At 35.6% G+C, this 19,372-nt stretch overlaps 2 protein-coding genes across 2 annotated transcripts in view; one reads left to right on the top strand and one right to left on the bottom strand.

Moving 5' to 3' along the window:
• Positions 1 to 729: 729 nt before the first annotated feature.
• Positions 730 to 4,703, bottom strand: LOC105390724 (oocyte zinc finger protein XlCOF6). Its single transcript, XM_011562072.3, has 3 exons — positions 4,586 to 4,703; positions 4,318 to 4,470; positions 730 to 3,253 (listed from the first exon to the last, which is right to left on the bottom strand). The coding sequence occupies exons 2-3, from the start codon at positions 4,429 to 4,431 to the stop codon at positions 1,175 to 1,177; spliced, it is 2,193 nt and encodes a 730-aa protein (XP_011560374.3). The 5' UTR covers positions 4,432 to 4,470; positions 4,586 to 4,703; the 3' UTR covers positions 730 to 1,174.
• A 7,225-nt stretch (positions 4,704 to 11,928) lies between these two features.
• LOC105390966 (inactive dipeptidyl peptidase 10) overlaps positions 11,929 to 19,372 on the top strand; it is a 135,043-nt gene continuing 127,599 nt past the window's right edge. The window contains exon 1 of the mRNA XM_048628095.1: positions 11,929 to 12,214. The gene's annotated coding sequence lies outside the window, so the exon portion shown is untranslated. The remainder of the gene's footprint in view (positions 12,215 to 19,372) is intronic.

Here is a 19,372-nt window from a genome sequence, read left to right as displayed (position 1 = left end):
ATATTTCTCTCCGTTGCACCGTTTTCGAGATATAAGCTAAAAACCAGAAATTCGTACCTTTGTCCCCCCCTCCTCCCCCCCGCTCATTACCTAGGAGCCAGGACTTTTGGTATGTTAACAACCTAAGCCCCCTGAACAAGTTTCTGAAGGAATCGCTTAGTTACCTGCTCACGCACTCTACACCTCATTTTGACTCATTTATTGACTGGACTATAAACTTACTAAGTACAATTTGTTCCTTGACAGAGAGGGACATAATAAACAGTTCAATAGCTAAAACGTTCTATAACTTTTCTATGAATAATGGGGCTATTTACTTCTATGGTATAACCATAAACGCAGAACAAAGAGTTATTACATAGGTCTCTCAAGCCAGTGGGATGAAGAAGGCCAGCCATGTCCGAGGAAATACAGATGTTTAGTAGCGTTGTTTGTGGATATATAGTATAGTATACCCAGAAATGTAATGATGGTTCATCATCCTAACTCCTAGATTCTAACTACGAGTTATTGCGTATACAAGGAGTATGCTAATCCTTCAACAAAGAGTAGATTATACAAAACAAATTAATATACCTACATACAATAAAACTTATGTTGGTACAAAAGTTTCAAATTTTCAAAGAAAGTACCTACCTATCTTATTTTTAATCGAATTTCCATTAGTTAGGTTGTCACTTTAGAGGTCGGAACGGTACCTACATTTTATGATAAAATGAAATCAAAGTACAAGTTTATAAATTATGTTTTATTATACTATTTTCTAAAACACTTTAAAATTTAATACAGTCCTAAATTAAATTAGTCTTATTTATAACTTTTCCTCTAGTATAGTGCACAGCTCTTAATCAAAACATAATGCTTCATTTAATGAAATAAAAAATAAATTGGCCGTTATTTGAATACACAAAAAAGAGCTTGATTCATAATCAGTCAGAACATTACAAGTAAGGAAAACATTTTTAAACATAAATTAATTGTATTAGGTACCACAAAAAGGTATCCAGCTGGTACCTATCATGCAACTTTTTTGTCTATAACGTTTTATATTGACAAAGTAATGTTGTAAAAAAATAGACAAAATAGTTCGATATGTACAGAACCACAATGTAAAAACTGAAAAGAAATCCGTTTAGAGAAAAGAAACCAAATTGCTATCCTAAACATACTCAGTTCAATATTGGTTCCAAGGAACATTCTCAATGGAATGTTTCTTTAGTTTATGCTTTTTCAAGTATTTGGAATCAATGAAAGCGTCTCCGCACAGAGAGCAAATGTAGGGACGCTCCCCGGTGTGTGTCCTCAGATGCACCACCAGGTTACCTTTCAACGCAAAGAACTTCATACAAACTGAACAGCCAAACTTCTTTTCCCTTGTGTGCGTCAGTTGGTGGGTCCGCAGATGCGTTTTTGTTTTGAACCGTAGCGTGCACAGGTGGCAGGAGAATGGACGCTCATTTGTGTGAACTCTTTCGTGCATTATAAGCATAGCCTGGCTCGTGCAGCCTTTCCCGCAGCTGCTACACTCGTATCGCTTTGCACTCTTTGACTTCAGAATCTTGTGTGTTAGTTGATGGGTCGCCATTTCCCTGCGCGACGGGAGCACTTCGCCGCACTGCGAACACAGCAGCTCCATAGGATTCACCATGTGCAAGTTCTCAACGTGCTGTTCTAAAGCCGATTCTACGGAGAACATCTTTTGGCATAACGAGCAGGCATAGCCTACAAGTTTACCTGCATTCGTTGTGACCTCCTGTTTGACCGTCTTCATTAGTTCCTCCTTTACTTTGACTATCTTGGATTTGTTGCATTGATTGGACTCTCTGTGGTCTTCTAGGTCTGCAGGCGCGGTGAACACCTGGTCACACTGGTGACAAGCAAGGGGATTCACATGGGTGAGTCTGTGAGTTTGCATTGTGATTTTCTGATGGAATCTCTTGAAGCAGATGTCACATTCGAACTCTCTCACTCCGTTGTGTATCATCATGTGACGTTTTAAATTGTTAGGGTTAGCAAATGTTTTCAAACACTCATTGCATCTTGGTTTGACTCTAGTGTGACTGTACTTGATGTGTTGGGTTAGCATGTGTCTCCTGATGAGTTGGCTGCAGAATGGACATGGCACATGCGGTCCTTGAACATTGTGAAGGGCTACGTGGCCAGCTAGAATCTCAGCTGATTCAAAATTTTTGCCGCACAGTGTACATAAGTGCTCGTCTAATTGATTGTGAGTAGCTTGGTGTTTCTCATAATCACCAAGATCTTCAAAGGACTCACCACAATCACATAAAAATGAGCCATCTTCTTGCTGCATCACAGTTGCTATTTGGCCATCATCGTCATATTCAATAACTAGTTCATTTCCATCACATTTTAGTATTTGGAATTGTGATGAGTCATCTCCTTCACAAAGTATAACTTCCCCTTGGGACAGATCATCATCATCTTCATCCCCATTGGTGACATATTGAGAGTCTGTCAAGTATGTGATATTGTCACCGGATTTCAATACTATAGTACCATCTGCCCTGGTTGAGGTCAGTATTTTAACAAAGTTGTTTTGTGAATTGGGTAAACCTTGGATAAGACTGGATGCATCAATAGTTTCAATTTGGCTATCATTACTTTTATCTTGTGAATCTTCAATAATATTAGCAAAGGCTGGTTCTTGTGAGTTTGTCTCTGTATGCTGGTCAATGTCCATGACATTATTGAAGTGATCATTATCAGTATCCTGACTTTCTTCTTCATTTTCTAAGATGGTTGCTGGCACATTGACAGGAACTTTGTTAGATATGATAAAGGACTCTATGGAAGCCTCAAAACTATTATTTTCAGGTTCGGGTTCAGGTTCATCCTGTATTAGTTCCTCAGGATCAATATGTTCTTGTTTAATTTTGTATGCTTCTATTGGGAGTTCTTTCTCTTGTGTCTCAGTTTTTAATTTTTCTCCTTCTGATTCTTTTGGATCAACCACTAGTACATAGTAGTATTCATCATCACTGTCATTTGGTTCAGTTTTAATTATAGCTTCAAGCTGTTTTATTGGATCATTAGCAAAGTCTATGTCATCATCTTCTTCAATACTTGTTCTAATATTAACACCATCCTCTGCATTTTGAAGCAACTTTTCAAGTTGAAGTCTTAATTCATTATTCATCTTGATGGCATCTACACGAAAATTGTGCGCCAAATTCAATAATTCATAACAGGATGCACAAATGTTTTGTGGTAAATTGTCCTCGGGTTTAACCTGAAATTTAAACATAAATAAATTAAAATAGATCATTTACTGAATCAATAAAGTGGTTAATGTGATGAAGAATTTTATACTTCTATTTTATAAAGAAGGGAAATATGTGTTTTATATATATGGTAGCTGGGTAAGCGCTTTCCTCTCACATCACAGATGCTAGTTCAAATCCCGTTGATGACATGTTCCAATGAATTTAAGTAAAATGTATATCATCACTCTTAAAGTGAAGGAAGAAAACATTGTGAGGAAACCCGCATATATAGATTTACCACATCTAGATAATGTAATCCCACCAATCCGCAGTTGTGGAAAATGGTTCAAGTTTAGGAAAGGAGTTAAGTTCATTAGCATCTGTTTAATCATGTAAGTTTTTAATTTGTTTAAGCACATTAATATCTGAATTTGAGAAAAAGCAATGTTGTAGTTGCTTACTCTCGAGTAAATATATCACTATTACTCAGATAAGCCTTATTCTTCAATGGTGAAATCAGGTCTAACAAGACTATATTAAGAAAACATGGAATATGTGTTTATTGTGTTTAAAATGAACTAAGGGCGATGCCAGTTTCCAATTTTTCTGGGTCATTTGAAATCATGTCATTAAATATCTGGATATAAGCACCGCGGCAATGGGGCCTCGCCTAAGGATGCTACAGCAAAAACATAAGAGCCTAAACCTAAACAGAATTTCAATGAGTTCTGTCAAGCATGAAACTTGAAAATGCTCTGTTTGATATGAGAGGTTACTAATGCAAGATGAAAACTAAAAGAGGGCTACAATAACAGTCTACTTTTAAATGGGAATATTACCTACAACACCTTATTAGTTATAGTTCTATCGATCGTAGATTTCAGTTGTAATAAGTTAGAATTTTCTAGCGAAAACTGAATCAGAGAAACTTGATTTGACAAAATGACAGCAGAAAAACAGAATTTTGAGGTTAGGTGAAGTCTCATAAAACAAACGACTACTACTGCTAAATGACTGGATGATAGCGGAAAAAGAAGTTATGTAAGTTTTACTAACTGAGATTTTGATTCTTCCACACTGTGCAGCATACCTCAATAGATGTGATGTCTAGAAATTTCTGCTTTATATTATCTTCGCCGCCAGTTATAATTATATCACAATTTGAAGTTAGACAGCATCGGCATAATCCGGCCCACATATCCATTTCAAAAGGTTGTGTACATGATCAAACCTCCAGGAAAACCTGGAAAAAGCACATTTCTCCCTTGAAGATCCATTGTTTTGACGCGAAAATTGTAAATAAATCAAAGACAGACCACAAATACACTTTGCCAAAGAGAAAAAAAATATCTACGGACCTTGGCCATAGCTATAGCACAGAAATCTATGGATGAACCAAAAATTTCAACAAAATAATAGACAAGAGCTGCTCTACGCCCAACACCGCGCACCAGAGACACGATCAAAATGGCCGCCATTTAGGGTGACCACAAAAATAATTATTTTTTGCCTATTTGAAATATATTTGAGTGTTGTACTTGACCCTGACAATAATAATAAATAAATCAAATAAGAGATTTTCTGACAGCTCATAGAAAAGAACTAAATCATAGATGGCGCAATAAAAAAAAATGCAGTACTCTTGTATGAAGATTTTACTAGCGCGCTAAAAGGTGGAGGAGTGCGGGAAGAGGTTGATAAGTAATATTTTTTTCAATGGCCAGTTTAAAAGCCCTTGACATGTTCAATGAGCCGTTTTCCTTGACAGCTGTCAGTTGAGTTTTTGTTCAAGCCGATAGATGGCGTGATAACACAGTGCATGGGGAGTTGTACCAAACGTCAAATATTGCACACAGAGAACAAAGAGATTGAAGTATTAAACTCAGAATAAGAACTCACTACTTTTAATAGTACTACTTCTATTTAGTCTAATTTACAAGTTCAGAATGTGTATTTTTCAAGCGTCGTTGCTGTAGAGAACGCCCGAGGGCAGATATAGAATTTCCTCCGTGGAAATAAGATGTGAGCTGACACAAAATCTGTGTTCTGAGGGTTTGACAGTTGGTACAACTCGGACAACGCCATCAGCTGTTTCTCCAAAAATGAAAACTTTTTTTTTTAACAAACGGCTCATTTAGGTATCATCACGACCAGACTACTACATACTATCACCACCCATACGACTTAATGTTTTGGATCGGCTCACCAAACATTTGCAACAGCATAGTCAAAATCTATACTATAGGCTATGCGGTTTTTTATAGGCCGAATAAAAAAAAGCATAGTAATTAGTAATACTACCTAAAGTTATTGTTATAAACATTTTCATGATTTAGAGAACCATTTAGTTGGTAGTATAAAATAATCATTCATAAGTAAAAAGTTATCGGCTGGTATCCCTATTTAATGCGTCACGCATGCGCGCCATAAAATTCATGGTGGCCAACACAGCAAATATTTACGCGCCAAAGTAGACAACGCATCATTGTTGTATGGCACTTTGCAAATCATAGACTATTAATAAAATAATGGATATACTTAAGAAAAAAACAGGATAAAGCATGGTTAAATAAAGGTTAAATTTAAATTATACAATTTGGAGCCATAGTTTTGCCAAGTAATTTCCCGAGCATAAACAAATTTTATGAATCTCAGAATAAGAAAATAAACTTTTACCCTAAACTTTTATGAGCTTGAAACCACGGTAGGTACTTTGTATTTTCAGATTTACAGTATTCAAAAAATGGTAGGTAGTATTTATCTTAATTAATTATAACGATATACTTCAATATGTGTAAAAGTACTTATACTAAACTATCTATATGGTGTAAGTTACCCAACACAAAATTCCATGGCGCGGAGCTAGTGCAGCTACTTACCGCTAGGTGGCGTCTCTCCCGCGCCATAGCCATTATAATATTATTATAATGTGGAGACATCTCACACACGGCCTCCCGACCCCAAGCTAGGCAGAGCCTGTAATATGGGTATCGAACAGCTGATATATCTACACAGATACATAAATGGAATACAATGACATATTATTCAGGGTAAGTATACTTTCCTACAATAATACTAACAGGATTTTTGTTTGACCTCCCGAGACCCTTTGACTTAGTATAAGTTCCACTTTTGTGACAGCCTGTTTAACAAACATTTCTCGAAAAAAGTAAAAAGTCGCACTCCACATGCTGAACAACTATTGTTCTAAGACTTATGGAAATTCGTGAAAATACTTTCCTATAAGTAGAAGCAAGAGTGACCCCAGTCCCAGGCCATTCGATGCCAATAAATAATACTTCAGTAACAGGATGGAATATGGCTACATCTCTGCTAGATTACACACTCGGAATCTTTCAGGACTTTCAGTGACCGGCCAAAGTCAACAAAGGCTACTATCGCGCACCCACTCGAATGATTGATGCGTCCTCTAGTGCGTTATACCCGTATCATATGATAACTACTTACTTACATTTTGTGTACGGTGTCCCGTAGAAAACATTGTGATCAGACGAAAATAACCCTTACCGCCATGGGATAAAAGTCACAAGTGCACACGTTCAAGAGACTAATCTGTCTGGATTGAATGGCAACAGCTAGATTCTTTTGGTTGCGATATGATCGATAGGTTGGCAATAAGGTTTGTATGGCTATTGAAGTGAGGGCACTACAGACTACTTTGAAGCTTTGTGCCCCTGGTAGGCGAAGTTATTGATAGGTAGAGTGCTTTTTTTATCAAATTGTAGGTTAATTAATCGTTTATTTATCAATTTATATACCTACTTTAAATAAAGAAAGATAGAAAGAAAGATACATTTATTTGAAACACTGAGACAGAATAATAAGACAGAAAAAAAGAAAAAGAAACAACAACAAAATAAAAACAATACTTAATACAGAACAAACAAAACAAATAAAGGTTGCTGTCCAGAGTGTCAAAACGGCACCAGCTCAGCATATGCTGTGGACAGTGAGGCCACAGCGCTGGTTTTCAGCTGGCCCTTGTGTTGAAATAGATTCGTTTCAGTTACGCTTCCAAGTTGCAAGCCTCTTATAAAATGACATTAAACATTATTTAAATTCATCTATCTTCCACCATAACATAAATTATGAGAAATGAGGGGGGACAATTCTGAATAATTTTAGTTTTAAGTCTTCTAAGACTTTAGAAAATTCGTAGTTCCAAATGTTGAACAGAATGGCGAGAGTCATTTTCAGCTTATTATACTTACAACTTTTGCAACATCTAAGTGTAATACCCTCAGAAGAAAATATCTGGGCTTCATCCATAGAATCAAAAGAAAATCCGAAGGAGCGCAAGTACCTACGTAACTGAAGTTTGATTGAGAGGAAAATAATATAAGGCCTTCATTCACCCGGAAAAATCTCATATCGTCTCTCCTATGAAATGTTCACTGTATGGGGTCAAGTATCCATCATGGATCTGCCTTGATTTCATGATTTTCGGTGCCACTCGAAAACTATTACTGGATATGAAAAATATAGGTAAGTATGATTTTATTTTTGATTATGATTTTATGAACAACGCATCGAATATAAAAAGCCTAAATTAATGAAGATCAGTAGGAAAGTATATACCACAATATCCTTGCCATAATCATCTGGTTTTAGGAATTTGTTTCTATTGCAAAGTTGGCTATGTCGGACATCAATCAATTCATGATAATAATAATAATTTTCTACTGGACCCAGTGGAAAGCTACTAGTTCTGTTGTGACTCAATAATACTAGTTATAACTACCAGGCACACATACTTTACATAGAGGTCAGTCGGCTAGCCCAGCACCTGTGGCGATCATCGATCGGAACTGTTGCTTCCAGTCGGATACAATTTGTTACAATTCTTAAGTTGAGATAGTAAAATAGGCATGTAAATTCAAATACAAAAATAATTAGGTACGTAATTAGAACTAATAAAAGAGCTAAGGTAATCACGGGAATATATTGTTTTTTAATACTTTGGAGCTCAGTTTTACTATCAGCAGAGGGCCGACTATTAAAACTAAATAAAACTTATATCATTTAACTTTTCCACAAGGCTTATTGTAATGTAAAAGCCTGTATAAAGTTTCCTACGGTAGTCTTAAAAGCAAACTTCGAACGATCTTGGAAATAGAACAAGATAGTTCCATTACAGTAAGGTGCTCATAAGTTGGGAGGAGGTGCTACGAACTAGACAGTGTAGACTACTATAGACCACTTCCTTTGCGTTGCTGTTGCCTTGGTAGGTATCTTACCTACCTACTTTGATTTGAATACAATATTTTTCTAAAAATAATATTTAAATGTATGCTGAATTAAAGTAACTGTTCTATTGTCACTCCCGGTTTATAGCTATTCAAAACATAGGTACTCAAAAATATACTTAATACCTATACCATACCAAATGGAATAAGTAGGTATTTAGTCTATTTAAGAGTATTTTATCTTTTTATCTTTTATCTATGACCATACACCCTACCTATACAGTAATATGTACCAATATACATATTAACCTCTGCAACCGGAAAATGTGTCTGAGATACCTACGGGTACTAATTGGCTGGGCCACAAATTAAAACTGTTTAAGTTTAAAGGGACCGTATTTTCAGAGCACATGTTCCGAATATCGTCAGATTACAGTTTAATTTTGGCCTCCATGGAGTTGGCATGTTAAATTTAATTAGTTCTAAAGGCCTGTGCGCACTGCTGCTAGCTGCGCGATACGAAGTTTGAGAAATATAAAATAATGATGGGATACCGGGGATGGATGGGAACCTGATTGGGATATACCTACTTAGCACAAAAAATATGTTTTACTTTATTTTTAAATATTTCGTATACCTACATACTAGGGCATGCAATACCGGAACTATTTTCAATACCGGTATTGAGTTCCGGTATTGCAACTCAATACCGGGATCCCGGTATTAATACCGGTATTAGATTTCCTTGTAATAAATGGCATATATTGTGATTAAAGGTCGTATACGTCAAAATAAAACGAGAAAAAGCACTGAAATTCAGTTTTTTGTAGTAGATTTTTACGAGAATTGAGTATTAGAGTTTAAATTTGACAAAAAAATATTATTTTTACATCCAGTGTCCGTTTACGCATGGTCAACAGTAGATATCAAACGGCCGAAAACTGCATCAAACGGTAGGAAACAAGTGCGCTTTCACAGTACATAGGAATACTATATCTTAATCGCTTTATTATAGCCTAAAAAAGTCCGATTCCGGTATTACTTCAATACCGGTATTAACTTTCAATACCGGTATTGAAAAAAGCGTGAATTTTGTCCCTAATACCGGTATTACGAATACCGGTATTGCGGTATTGCATGCCCTACTACATACTTACTGATTTCTATATTTTTGAATTCCTATGATATATCGCACAGAAAACAATAAACAAAAAAAAATTTACCGCAAACACATTTGCCACCATTTTTCGTATTTTTTCAATCATAATTATAATGCTCTATTTTAGTGTGCAAGCTCCCTTACTATCTCATTGCACCAAACTTGAGGGTTAATTACACCACCTAGTGGTAAGCGCAGTGTCGGATAATTAATCTTTTGGCACATAGCAAATAAATAGCAATAGTGTTGTACCTAACATAATATTTATTATGTATACTTATCAAATTTAAGTAAGTATATCTCACACAAAGTTCATTTTCAAGACAAATGTGTGTACAGCGCCACAAACTTATGTGTTCCGGTGAGAGCGAACTAAATTGATACATATCTCATTATTTACTAATGAATTATATATTGATATAGATTAGATGGGTTTATTGAAACCACAAGAGCGGATTACCACTACTGGCAAACTTAAAATCTTAAAGAATGAAGAAATATTACACATTTACGTGAGCTGTCACCGGAACAGATAAGTTTGTGGCACTATATCGGTGATGACGTATGGTGCTGGGGGTCACTCTATGAGACGAAAAACTAAGTTTCGGAGCGCAGCTGCGCGAGCCACGACTCTATCTAGCTGTTTTAAACGTGCCGATTGAACGACATCTCTCCTTCCTTCGTTTTTCGTCAGTATAGAGTAACCCTCCCTTGAAGCGTCCGTAGTCGAGCTAGCTGCAGTAATCGTAACTGATCACTGAGGTTAAGCAACACATGGCACGGTCAGCCATTGGATGGGCGGCCAAATTCAAGTGGTTATTTTCTAAGCGCTACCGTGCTTCGGACGGCACGTTTTCCCGGTTGCTACTTCGGCAGCAGTCGTAGCCTAGATGCCTTCGGGAGGCTTGAAATCATCCGACAGTCGAGTTTTGCAACATCCATGCATAGGGTGTAAATCAATAAAATAATTTTGTACTTGCCTAAGTATCAAAATTGGTTCATAACTGGCCAAAATATAGGTGTTCACCTATACATAAATAAAAAAAATGCCTACAGACAAATTGAGAACCTCCTCCCTTTTTCCAAGTCGGTTACAAAGACGTCTAACGTAAAGTAGGTCTAACTATAGATGTAGGTAGGTTTATTTAATAATTGGCTAAGACTAATCACCTCTGTTTTCACTAACTAAAACAATTGCCTGCTACGATATAAAAGGATTGTTCACAATATTCGCTAAACAAAGGATTTCGGGTCAAGGGATGCCGACGACAAATATTACCCCACAATAGGGAATTTAGGCGTCAAGCCACAACTATGGAAATAGTAGGATAATATTTTAGGGTTTTCGTCAAGCTAACATTAATATTAGCTCTCTATTGATGTTGATTCTGAAGGCAGAAATTCTAATTTTAACGCTGTCAAACTAAAAAAATTGCTAGCATAAAATGACATTTACGGAAACAATCATAGAGTCGAATTTTAAACAAAGAAATTAAGGTTTTGACGTCTCTAAATTTAAAATTTCCGCCTTCAGAATCGATATCATTGTAAGTATAAAATACCTATACTATAAATCATTATAAATTGTAATAATAACTTGCAGTTCAAACTTACAGGTATAATTTCAGCAATTACTACAACTACAATTGCATACATTAACTAAAAGTGTTATACCTAACGCTGCGGACTTTTCAAATTAATTATTATTCCTATAATTATGAATTTTCAATCCTGACTTAATGATTTCATAATTTTTCCGAACTAACCTGTTCATGAATGATGAGTTAAGTGCCAATTTCGCCATAGTGGGTTAGAGCATAACCAGGGATTATTGGTTAACTTTTGACACATCTGTCAAGAATTTAATATGGAGATGACGTATGATCGTGGTTTAGATTGTAATCTGACGTGCAATCATTTTATTTCACAAAGAAAACTAACCACAATGTAGGTCTGTGTAGATTTTCCTCCAGGAGTGCAAAAAAAAAAAAAATTATTAATAATATATAGGTATATATATATAAAAGATAAAATATATATATTATAAGCTTCCACATTGAGTAGTGAGTAGTTAAAAGATGAAGACAAAAAACAACCAAACTCTCACAATATATTGATCTCTCAAAAAGGCACGGACATAAAGTCTGTGGAGTGATAATAAAATCTTAAAAAAAAAAAAAAAAAAAAAACCACAATGTAGGTAGGTACCTATATCTTTACATTAAAGTTTTATTATACACACTCCTTTGGCAGAACACGTAGATAGTTGCGGAAAAAGACTTTCGTCACGTTGGCAACACTGAAACAGCACCGGGAAACTGCCCCAGCTCGAGCTTTCAGTTTTCAGTCGGCTACAGACGCCCGCAGGGAGGGCACGCGCGGGCACAATCGATCGATTTAAATCAACAGAATCGAATGAATCGAACACCGATTTAACCTAATACCTCACATAAAACTCCAATTCTATTGTTCCATATTTGAATTTTGTGTTTCGTCTTAATTTTGCAAGTTTGGTGTGTGTATTCCTTTTTTAAAATGAAAGTAGGTTGTGCGAGTGCAGAAAAGAGGGAAATCGGGACAAAACAAGGATATTAATAAAAAGTCTGTTTGCTGAGTGGCAGGTGAGCCTTTATTCTGATATTTAGTAGGTATTTCCTTTTAATATTTTTCCAGCCAGTCGTGCATTTTTCATTCCTATTCAGTGATTTTGATTATTTTCTTAGTTGTAGGTTATCAATAATTAATTATTATGAATACACTAACACATCAAAATATGACGGAGATTATCACATTACTGGTTTTCTTGTTTTGTTTTAGAAAATCTTTTCTTGTTCACAGAAAACGGTGAAAGTGATACCTTAAGTTATTTATTATTTAGGATAGCTTTTCCATCCAACCGGGACATTATAGGGATCGCAGGTCGCAAACATTTCTGTTAAATAAAACAAAATATGCGTACATTCTGAGATGTTGCGTAGTGTTAAAATATTTATTACTCGTATGTTGTACATAGGTTGGAGACTATCAGAACATACGTCCATATCTACAGGGTGTTTCAAAAAGGGTATGCTAAGCCGAAAGGGGGTGACTCAGGGGGTCATCCTGAATAGAGAATGGGGCCTATTCTGAAGGCACTAATTTTAATTTTAGCTCAGGTGAAAAGTTTAATTTTCATTTTGAAGAATGATAATAATCATAAAATTGACTTTAGAACAAAGAATTTTAAGAAAAGAAAAGAAAATTGATTAATTTGCAAAAAAAACATGCAATAAAATTAAAAGAGTATTTGAATAAAAAAATGGCAAAATGGAACAATCTCAGCATCTGCTCTAAGTTGTGGCCAACGTTACAGCGCTGGTTTTCAGATTGTCCCATCTCACATCGGATAAACTAAACATACATTTCATGCGGGTAGTAGACACAATAGAAATTTTAAGTTTTGCAGGTTTTGCTACTTAAAAAATTGTGTCCCTTCAGATTCGCTACCAACACATGGTAGTTAAGTATATTAAGAAGATAGACGCTATTTAGTAGATAAGTTAAGGAAGTAATCATACAGCACTGGGACAGTGTTTAGAAATGTCATATCATCATTAATTCATAGTGCACGTGGACAAAGAGTAGGTAAGTAGGTATAATTATAAAATTGGTAATTGGTCAAATCTTGTTGATTCAACGAGAAACAATCTTGAACTTCAATATCCGATTTTAAACTGGTTCAATACCTGTATTTATTGGAAAAACGGAGAAGTATCAGATATTTTTGAGATAATTTCGTAAGCATTTTTCATGTATGTAGGTATACTCGTAAGTATATTTTATAAACTAATATATAACTTAATTTAAAATTATCGGCTCTCCGAATCCATAATAATATGTAAGTCTCTAAGCCTGTATTTCCATAACTTATATGACTGTATAAAGCAAAAAAAAAAGTAACATTGAGAATAATGTGAAGAAGAGCTTCATAGAAAAAAAATAGGTACGCAAGAGCGGTTTTTTACGGACGGAACTTCCTTTCATTGCCTAAAAAATTTTTTTTTATACTCTATTTAGCGCGTATAAGCTTCAATTTCTTTTCAAATACGCGTGTTTTTAATTCACGCTTAGAAAGTTTAGAAACACCTGAAGGCTCGTTTGGGTTGACCGTGTACCAAAATGCGGGCATAATAATTAAATAATTATGACCTAAGCCTAGACGCATCTACATGCACTTCAAAAACCGCCAAAGCCGCTTCTTATACGCGCCAAATAGAGTACAAAAAATATTTTTTTAGGCAATGAAAGGAAGTTCTCAGATGCTACACATAAGCCAGGTTAACTGGAAGAGAATGCTTTTAGCATTAAGTTCGCCTATGTACAAATTGATTTATGTGCAATAAAGAATTTAATAATAATAATAAGCATAATAATTAAAATGTTCTGCAAATGGTAGGATCTGTTTTATTACATGCAGTGCAGTGCAATCATTATGTTTCCTGGCCATATAATATAATTCTAAAGCAGAAACTTCTAAAATATTACCAGACTTTAGGACATAAAATCTCCTCTGGTCTTTCATAATCATAAATAATATAATAATAATACAGGCAAGGCGGCCATTGCAGTCCAACTGAGAGGAGGTCATGAATAATATATACCTCATTTGCCTCCGCTAAGTCCTCTGTTTGCATAATCAATACAAGTTCTCTGTTTCGTTACGTTTTTCGCCGAAAGAAACCGTACGAACTGATGAGGTTTGTAAATGTTATAGAGCGTAATGGAATTCCGTTTGTTCATACATTAAAACGGAACTTAGGTGCTGATGATGTAAGGACTAAAAGTATAAACACACTCACGCATAATGAAAAAAATTCATTGTCAATAGCACCAAATTACGAGTACTTATAAAATTGGGACCATTTGTTATCGGCATTTTGAAAGTGGATATTTTTCATTGCTCGAGAATGTACATACTTTTAGTTCTTTACACAACCATGAAAACAAAAATAAAATAATTACAAGACTTCACTAAATCTGTTTTGGAAACTATGGTATATATTTGGGTATATTGTACAAAAAAATATGTAAAGTATACTAACAAGTGCACCTATTCAAGGCCTTGCACCGCATTTGTCTAGAAATGGCGTTTAATTCAATAAAACAGCAGACCTAACCTAAAAGCAGCTTGTTCCCAATCTCCTTCATCACACCGTGAAGAGATTTCACAGGGAATTGCTCGTGAAATCTCACGAGCGGGAAGTCAGCGCGGTATTTCAGGAAATTGCCGAAGACACCGAATTGGCTCTTGCATTTCGTGCGACCCTGGTACCTGACTCGAGACCTGGTTAATTAATTCAGGTATTACGTAGTCGTTTGAGGATTTTAACTAAAATTAGGTAATATGTATAAGACTAAGATATTACCTAATATACATAAGTAGGTATTATCATTCATATTGTGATTATTGTAACGTAGAGTTTGTACCTACTATATTATCTGCGATCAGAAATTATAATAGCAGCATAATATCATTAAAAAACTGTACTGGCTTATGTGTATTAGGTATACCTACTTAACTATCGGACTATTGCAGTACATATCACTTTCTATACGCCCAAGAGCAGAGGATGCTATTAGTATATTAAATACACCGTAATTATTTATGTGTAAAGTACAAAGAATCGTTCATATTTTACATCAACTTATGTTTTACCACAACGTTTTTGCCACAAATATACATACTATCCACGCCTACTTAATTTGTAATAACAAAAAAACTCACTCCTTTTGCCTGCGCAGTCGGGCAAAAATACATTAGATAGATAGATAGATAGATAAAGCGTTTATTTGATCCACTTTCTTACATACACAACAAATCACAATTACAGATATACACATTTGTACTTATAACTAGGTAAATAGTAGCTATGATAAAGACAGGTTTGTACTTAGCAGGTTGTGTGTTGAAGCGGACCAAAAGGGTGAAGTAACTCAGCGTGGATGTTTACTCCAGGAGCAAACCGCTGATTTTCAGTTACCTCCCATTTAATTGTTCCAAGGGTGCCGAATTACATAAATTGTGAGCAAAAAAAAAAACTACTTAAAATATATTGTTTTGAAGAAAAATTACCTATTTTAGTTTGATAATGTTGTAAAGGTGTGCAGCTAACCAGCAAGAGACACAGGGTCGTACTCAGTGGATGACAGAGCACCCACCATAGTATTAATATTGCATGAATGTATTTATTGTTAGACGATCTGCGCCGGATGTAAAAAAATATAGAAAATATGTAATGAATAAATAGTTATTGTAGATAACTAAATTTGTTATCAAGTCTTTTGCTTAATAAGAAGAAACAATTTTATTTTATTTTTAAAATTAATTTTATTTTTTAAGAGCCTTATAGGTGGTGGAATATTATTCCAGCATTTTGTTGCTTGATAACGGAAACTTCCTTCAAACGCGGCGCTAATATGTTTAGGGACAGACAAAATTGGGCGGAAAGATCTAGTACCATACCTGTCATGAAAAGGGGAGAAACAAAGTTTAGAAAACAAGTATTCAGGTTTTTGAAACTTTAACACGTCGAAAACTAGGCTACAAGTATGCAGGTACCTTCGGGCCTCCATGTTTAGCATGGATGCTTTATTTAGAAAAGGAGTAATGTGTCCTCGAGGTGGTACGTCAAAACAAAAACGACAGCAGGCGTTTTGCACCCGCTGTATTAGACGCCGAGTTCGCTCAAGAAGACAAGGGCCGTAAACAGTATCTCCATAATTCAGCCTAGAGAGGATTAGAGTCTCACACAGCGTAATGCGTACTTTTTCTGTTAGTAAGGAGCGGATTTTATATAGAACTTTAAGACGGAAAAAACAGTTTTTGACAATATTCTGAATGTGATTTTCAAATTTTAAACCACTATCAAGGAGCAAACCCAGACACTTTGCCTCGTGAACGCGTTCAATACTCTGGCCTTTCATATTTATAGTTAAAGCATTAGTATTAATAATGTTTCTGACCTGCATAGTGGAGCCCAAAACCATATATTTCGATTTAGATGGGTTCAGCACCAACGCATTATCTTTAGACCAGTTATCTATGTTATCAAGATCACCATTGATTCCCTCCAGTACTTTTTGCAAATTATCCGGTGCGACTGATGCATAGAGTTGAACATCATCAGCGTAACAATGGTACTTACAATATTTAATTTCAGCGGTTAGATCCGTGCTATAAATTATAAACAAAAGGGGACCAAGGATTGAGCCTTGCGGTACCCCACGACTAACGGGTAAAGGATTTGATGTGATGCTAGTGCCATTATTCAGCATTAGTTTGACAGACTGGGTTCTATTCGACAGATAACTGTTGAACCAATCAATGGCATGACCACTTATACCATAGTAAGTTAATTTAGCTAGAAGCAGATCAATATCCAGGCAATCAAACGCACGTGAGAAGTCCAGCAACGATAGAATCGTCGCATTACCTATGTCCTGTTCAGCCAGAATATTATCTGCAACATCAAGCAATGCAGTAATTGTACCACGATTCTTGCGGAATCCAGACTGTAAGGATGGAAGTATATTGTTTTCCTCAATAAATTTTATAAGTTGGGTGTAGACGGCTTTCTCTACTAGTTTTGATAAAAAAGGTAGAATACTAATTGGCCTTAGATCCTTAAGTGAAGTGGGTTGGTCGACCTTAGGCAGTGGGTTAATTAGTGCTGATTTCCAGCACTTCGGAACAGACTGTTCAGTAATAGACCTATTAACGATAGCAGTAATAGCTGTTAAAGTATGTGGAAGTGTAAGCAAAATCATATCCCGGTTAATACCATCTATGCCTGTAGCATTGGATGTTATAGCAACAATATATCTGGCAATCTCAGTTTCAGAGACTGGGTTAAGCTCGAACACAGCAGTACCAAAACGGTGAGTAGTAAAAAAGTCAAGGTTGGAAACAGGAACATCGTTAGTACCAGGAATATCTAAAAAATGCTCATTAATTTTGTTTGGATCATTAAAAGAATCTGGTAAGCTGTCATTTTTAGAAGGATCGACTAAGACCTTATTCTTCAAATTTTTCCAAAGCTTTTTCGGTTCATTAATTTGGGTATTAATAAATTGATCAAAATAGGCGCGTTTTTCATTGGCTATACTAGTAACGACAAGTTTTTTTAAATCTTTATAGTGCTTTTTATGTTCATCGGATTTAGTTAGTCTAAATTTCTCATGTGCTTTGTTACGTAAGTCAATCATTAGCTTGCAAGAGTCAGTCACCCACGGGAGAGACTGACCCTCTCGAACCCTAATAGATCTAACAGGTGCATGTTTATCAAAGAGTGATGTTATTAAGATGTTAAATTGATTTACTGCCAAATCCACTGTAGAGCAACACATTAAAGCTTCGAAGTCTAATGCAAAAAGATCTCTGTTAAAGTTTTCTAAGTTTATATGATTTATAGGTCTAAAGGTTAAGAATTTAACTGGGAGTTTAATTTTTTTTATGGCTAAAGTTACATTTATCATGGCGTGTCCCAACGACCCGGTGATATTGGTGACAGTGACATCACTAACTTTTATATTAGTACAAACAAGGTCTATAAGAGTCTCATTACCCACAGAGTAATGTGTAGGCTGAGTAACTACTTGTTTTAAATGTAGGTAATCAATAAATTGGTTAATTTTTTTAGCTTCATTAGTACTCATATCCAGCATATTAACATTAAAATCACCTAGTAGGACCACTTGATCATGATTAGAAAAAGAAGTTACTGATTCTGTTAAGGCATCAATAAATACATCTAGATTTATCCACGACGGTCTATAAGCCGTACCTATAGCTATACGGTATCCTTTAACTCGCGTTGAAATCCAGTATTGTTCTACATTAACTGAAGGGTGACTTAGGTAACGCACATTAATATTATTCTTAATATAAAAACCAACACCGCCCCCGCGAGAGCGCCCCATGTGTGCGGGGCGGGGTGCATGGCGTAGCCTGTAGCCCGGCACTGAGGGCGCGCACGCCCCCTGTCCCTGGCCCAGCCACGTCTCATTTATAGCAACTATATCTGCCTGAAAACGATCCATTGCGAAAATAAAGTCATCATGTCCTGTATTTAAAGAACCTGCATTAAATAGACCTAATTTTAAGAATTTGTTATTATTCATGGAAAAGAGATCAGGGTGGCATACCTACCCACTTACTAAAGTGTATGCATAATAAACCAGTGCAAATGACAAATAAATAAAACAGATTTGTTTTCAAGCTGAAAATGCCCAGTATATACTATGAAAAGGACAAAACCATCATCACAGCACCTGTGCCACACATATGTGGCTGAAAAAGAATCAGTCTCCTGTTCCACTTCAACACTCAACCTGTCTGAATTTAAATTGAGCAAGCAACATCCTAACTGGTACATAGTACACCTCCAGTATGTATATAACACAAAGACAACCACAAAACAATAGCTACATAGTTTCAACTCATAGCTAAGGTATATCAGAAAATATTGAGGATTATTTAGTCTATGATTATAGGCACCCACAAGTACACAGAGGAATATCACATAATAAAAATAATTATGTAGGTACAATACACAGATGTAAAACAGCCCAATGCTCCTGCATGGAAATAGTGTGGGCATGTTAATTAATTCAAGAACAGCATCACATACGTAGGTAGTAGGTACATATCTAGATACAAAAAGGTTCAACAATGCAAGACTAAATATAATATTAATATTTATGTATATTGATATAAGTAGGTGAAATAGCACTAAGCAAAC

This window comes from Plutella xylostella, chromosome 20 (genome assembly GCF_932276165.1).
Source record: "Plutella xylostella chromosome 20, ilPluXylo3.1, whole genome shotgun sequence".
In the NCBI taxonomy this organism is placed as follows: domain Eukaryota; kingdom Metazoa; phylum Arthropoda; class Insecta; order Lepidoptera; family Plutellidae; genus Plutella; species Plutella xylostella.
This window is presented reverse-complemented; position numbering and strand designations above follow the sequence as displayed.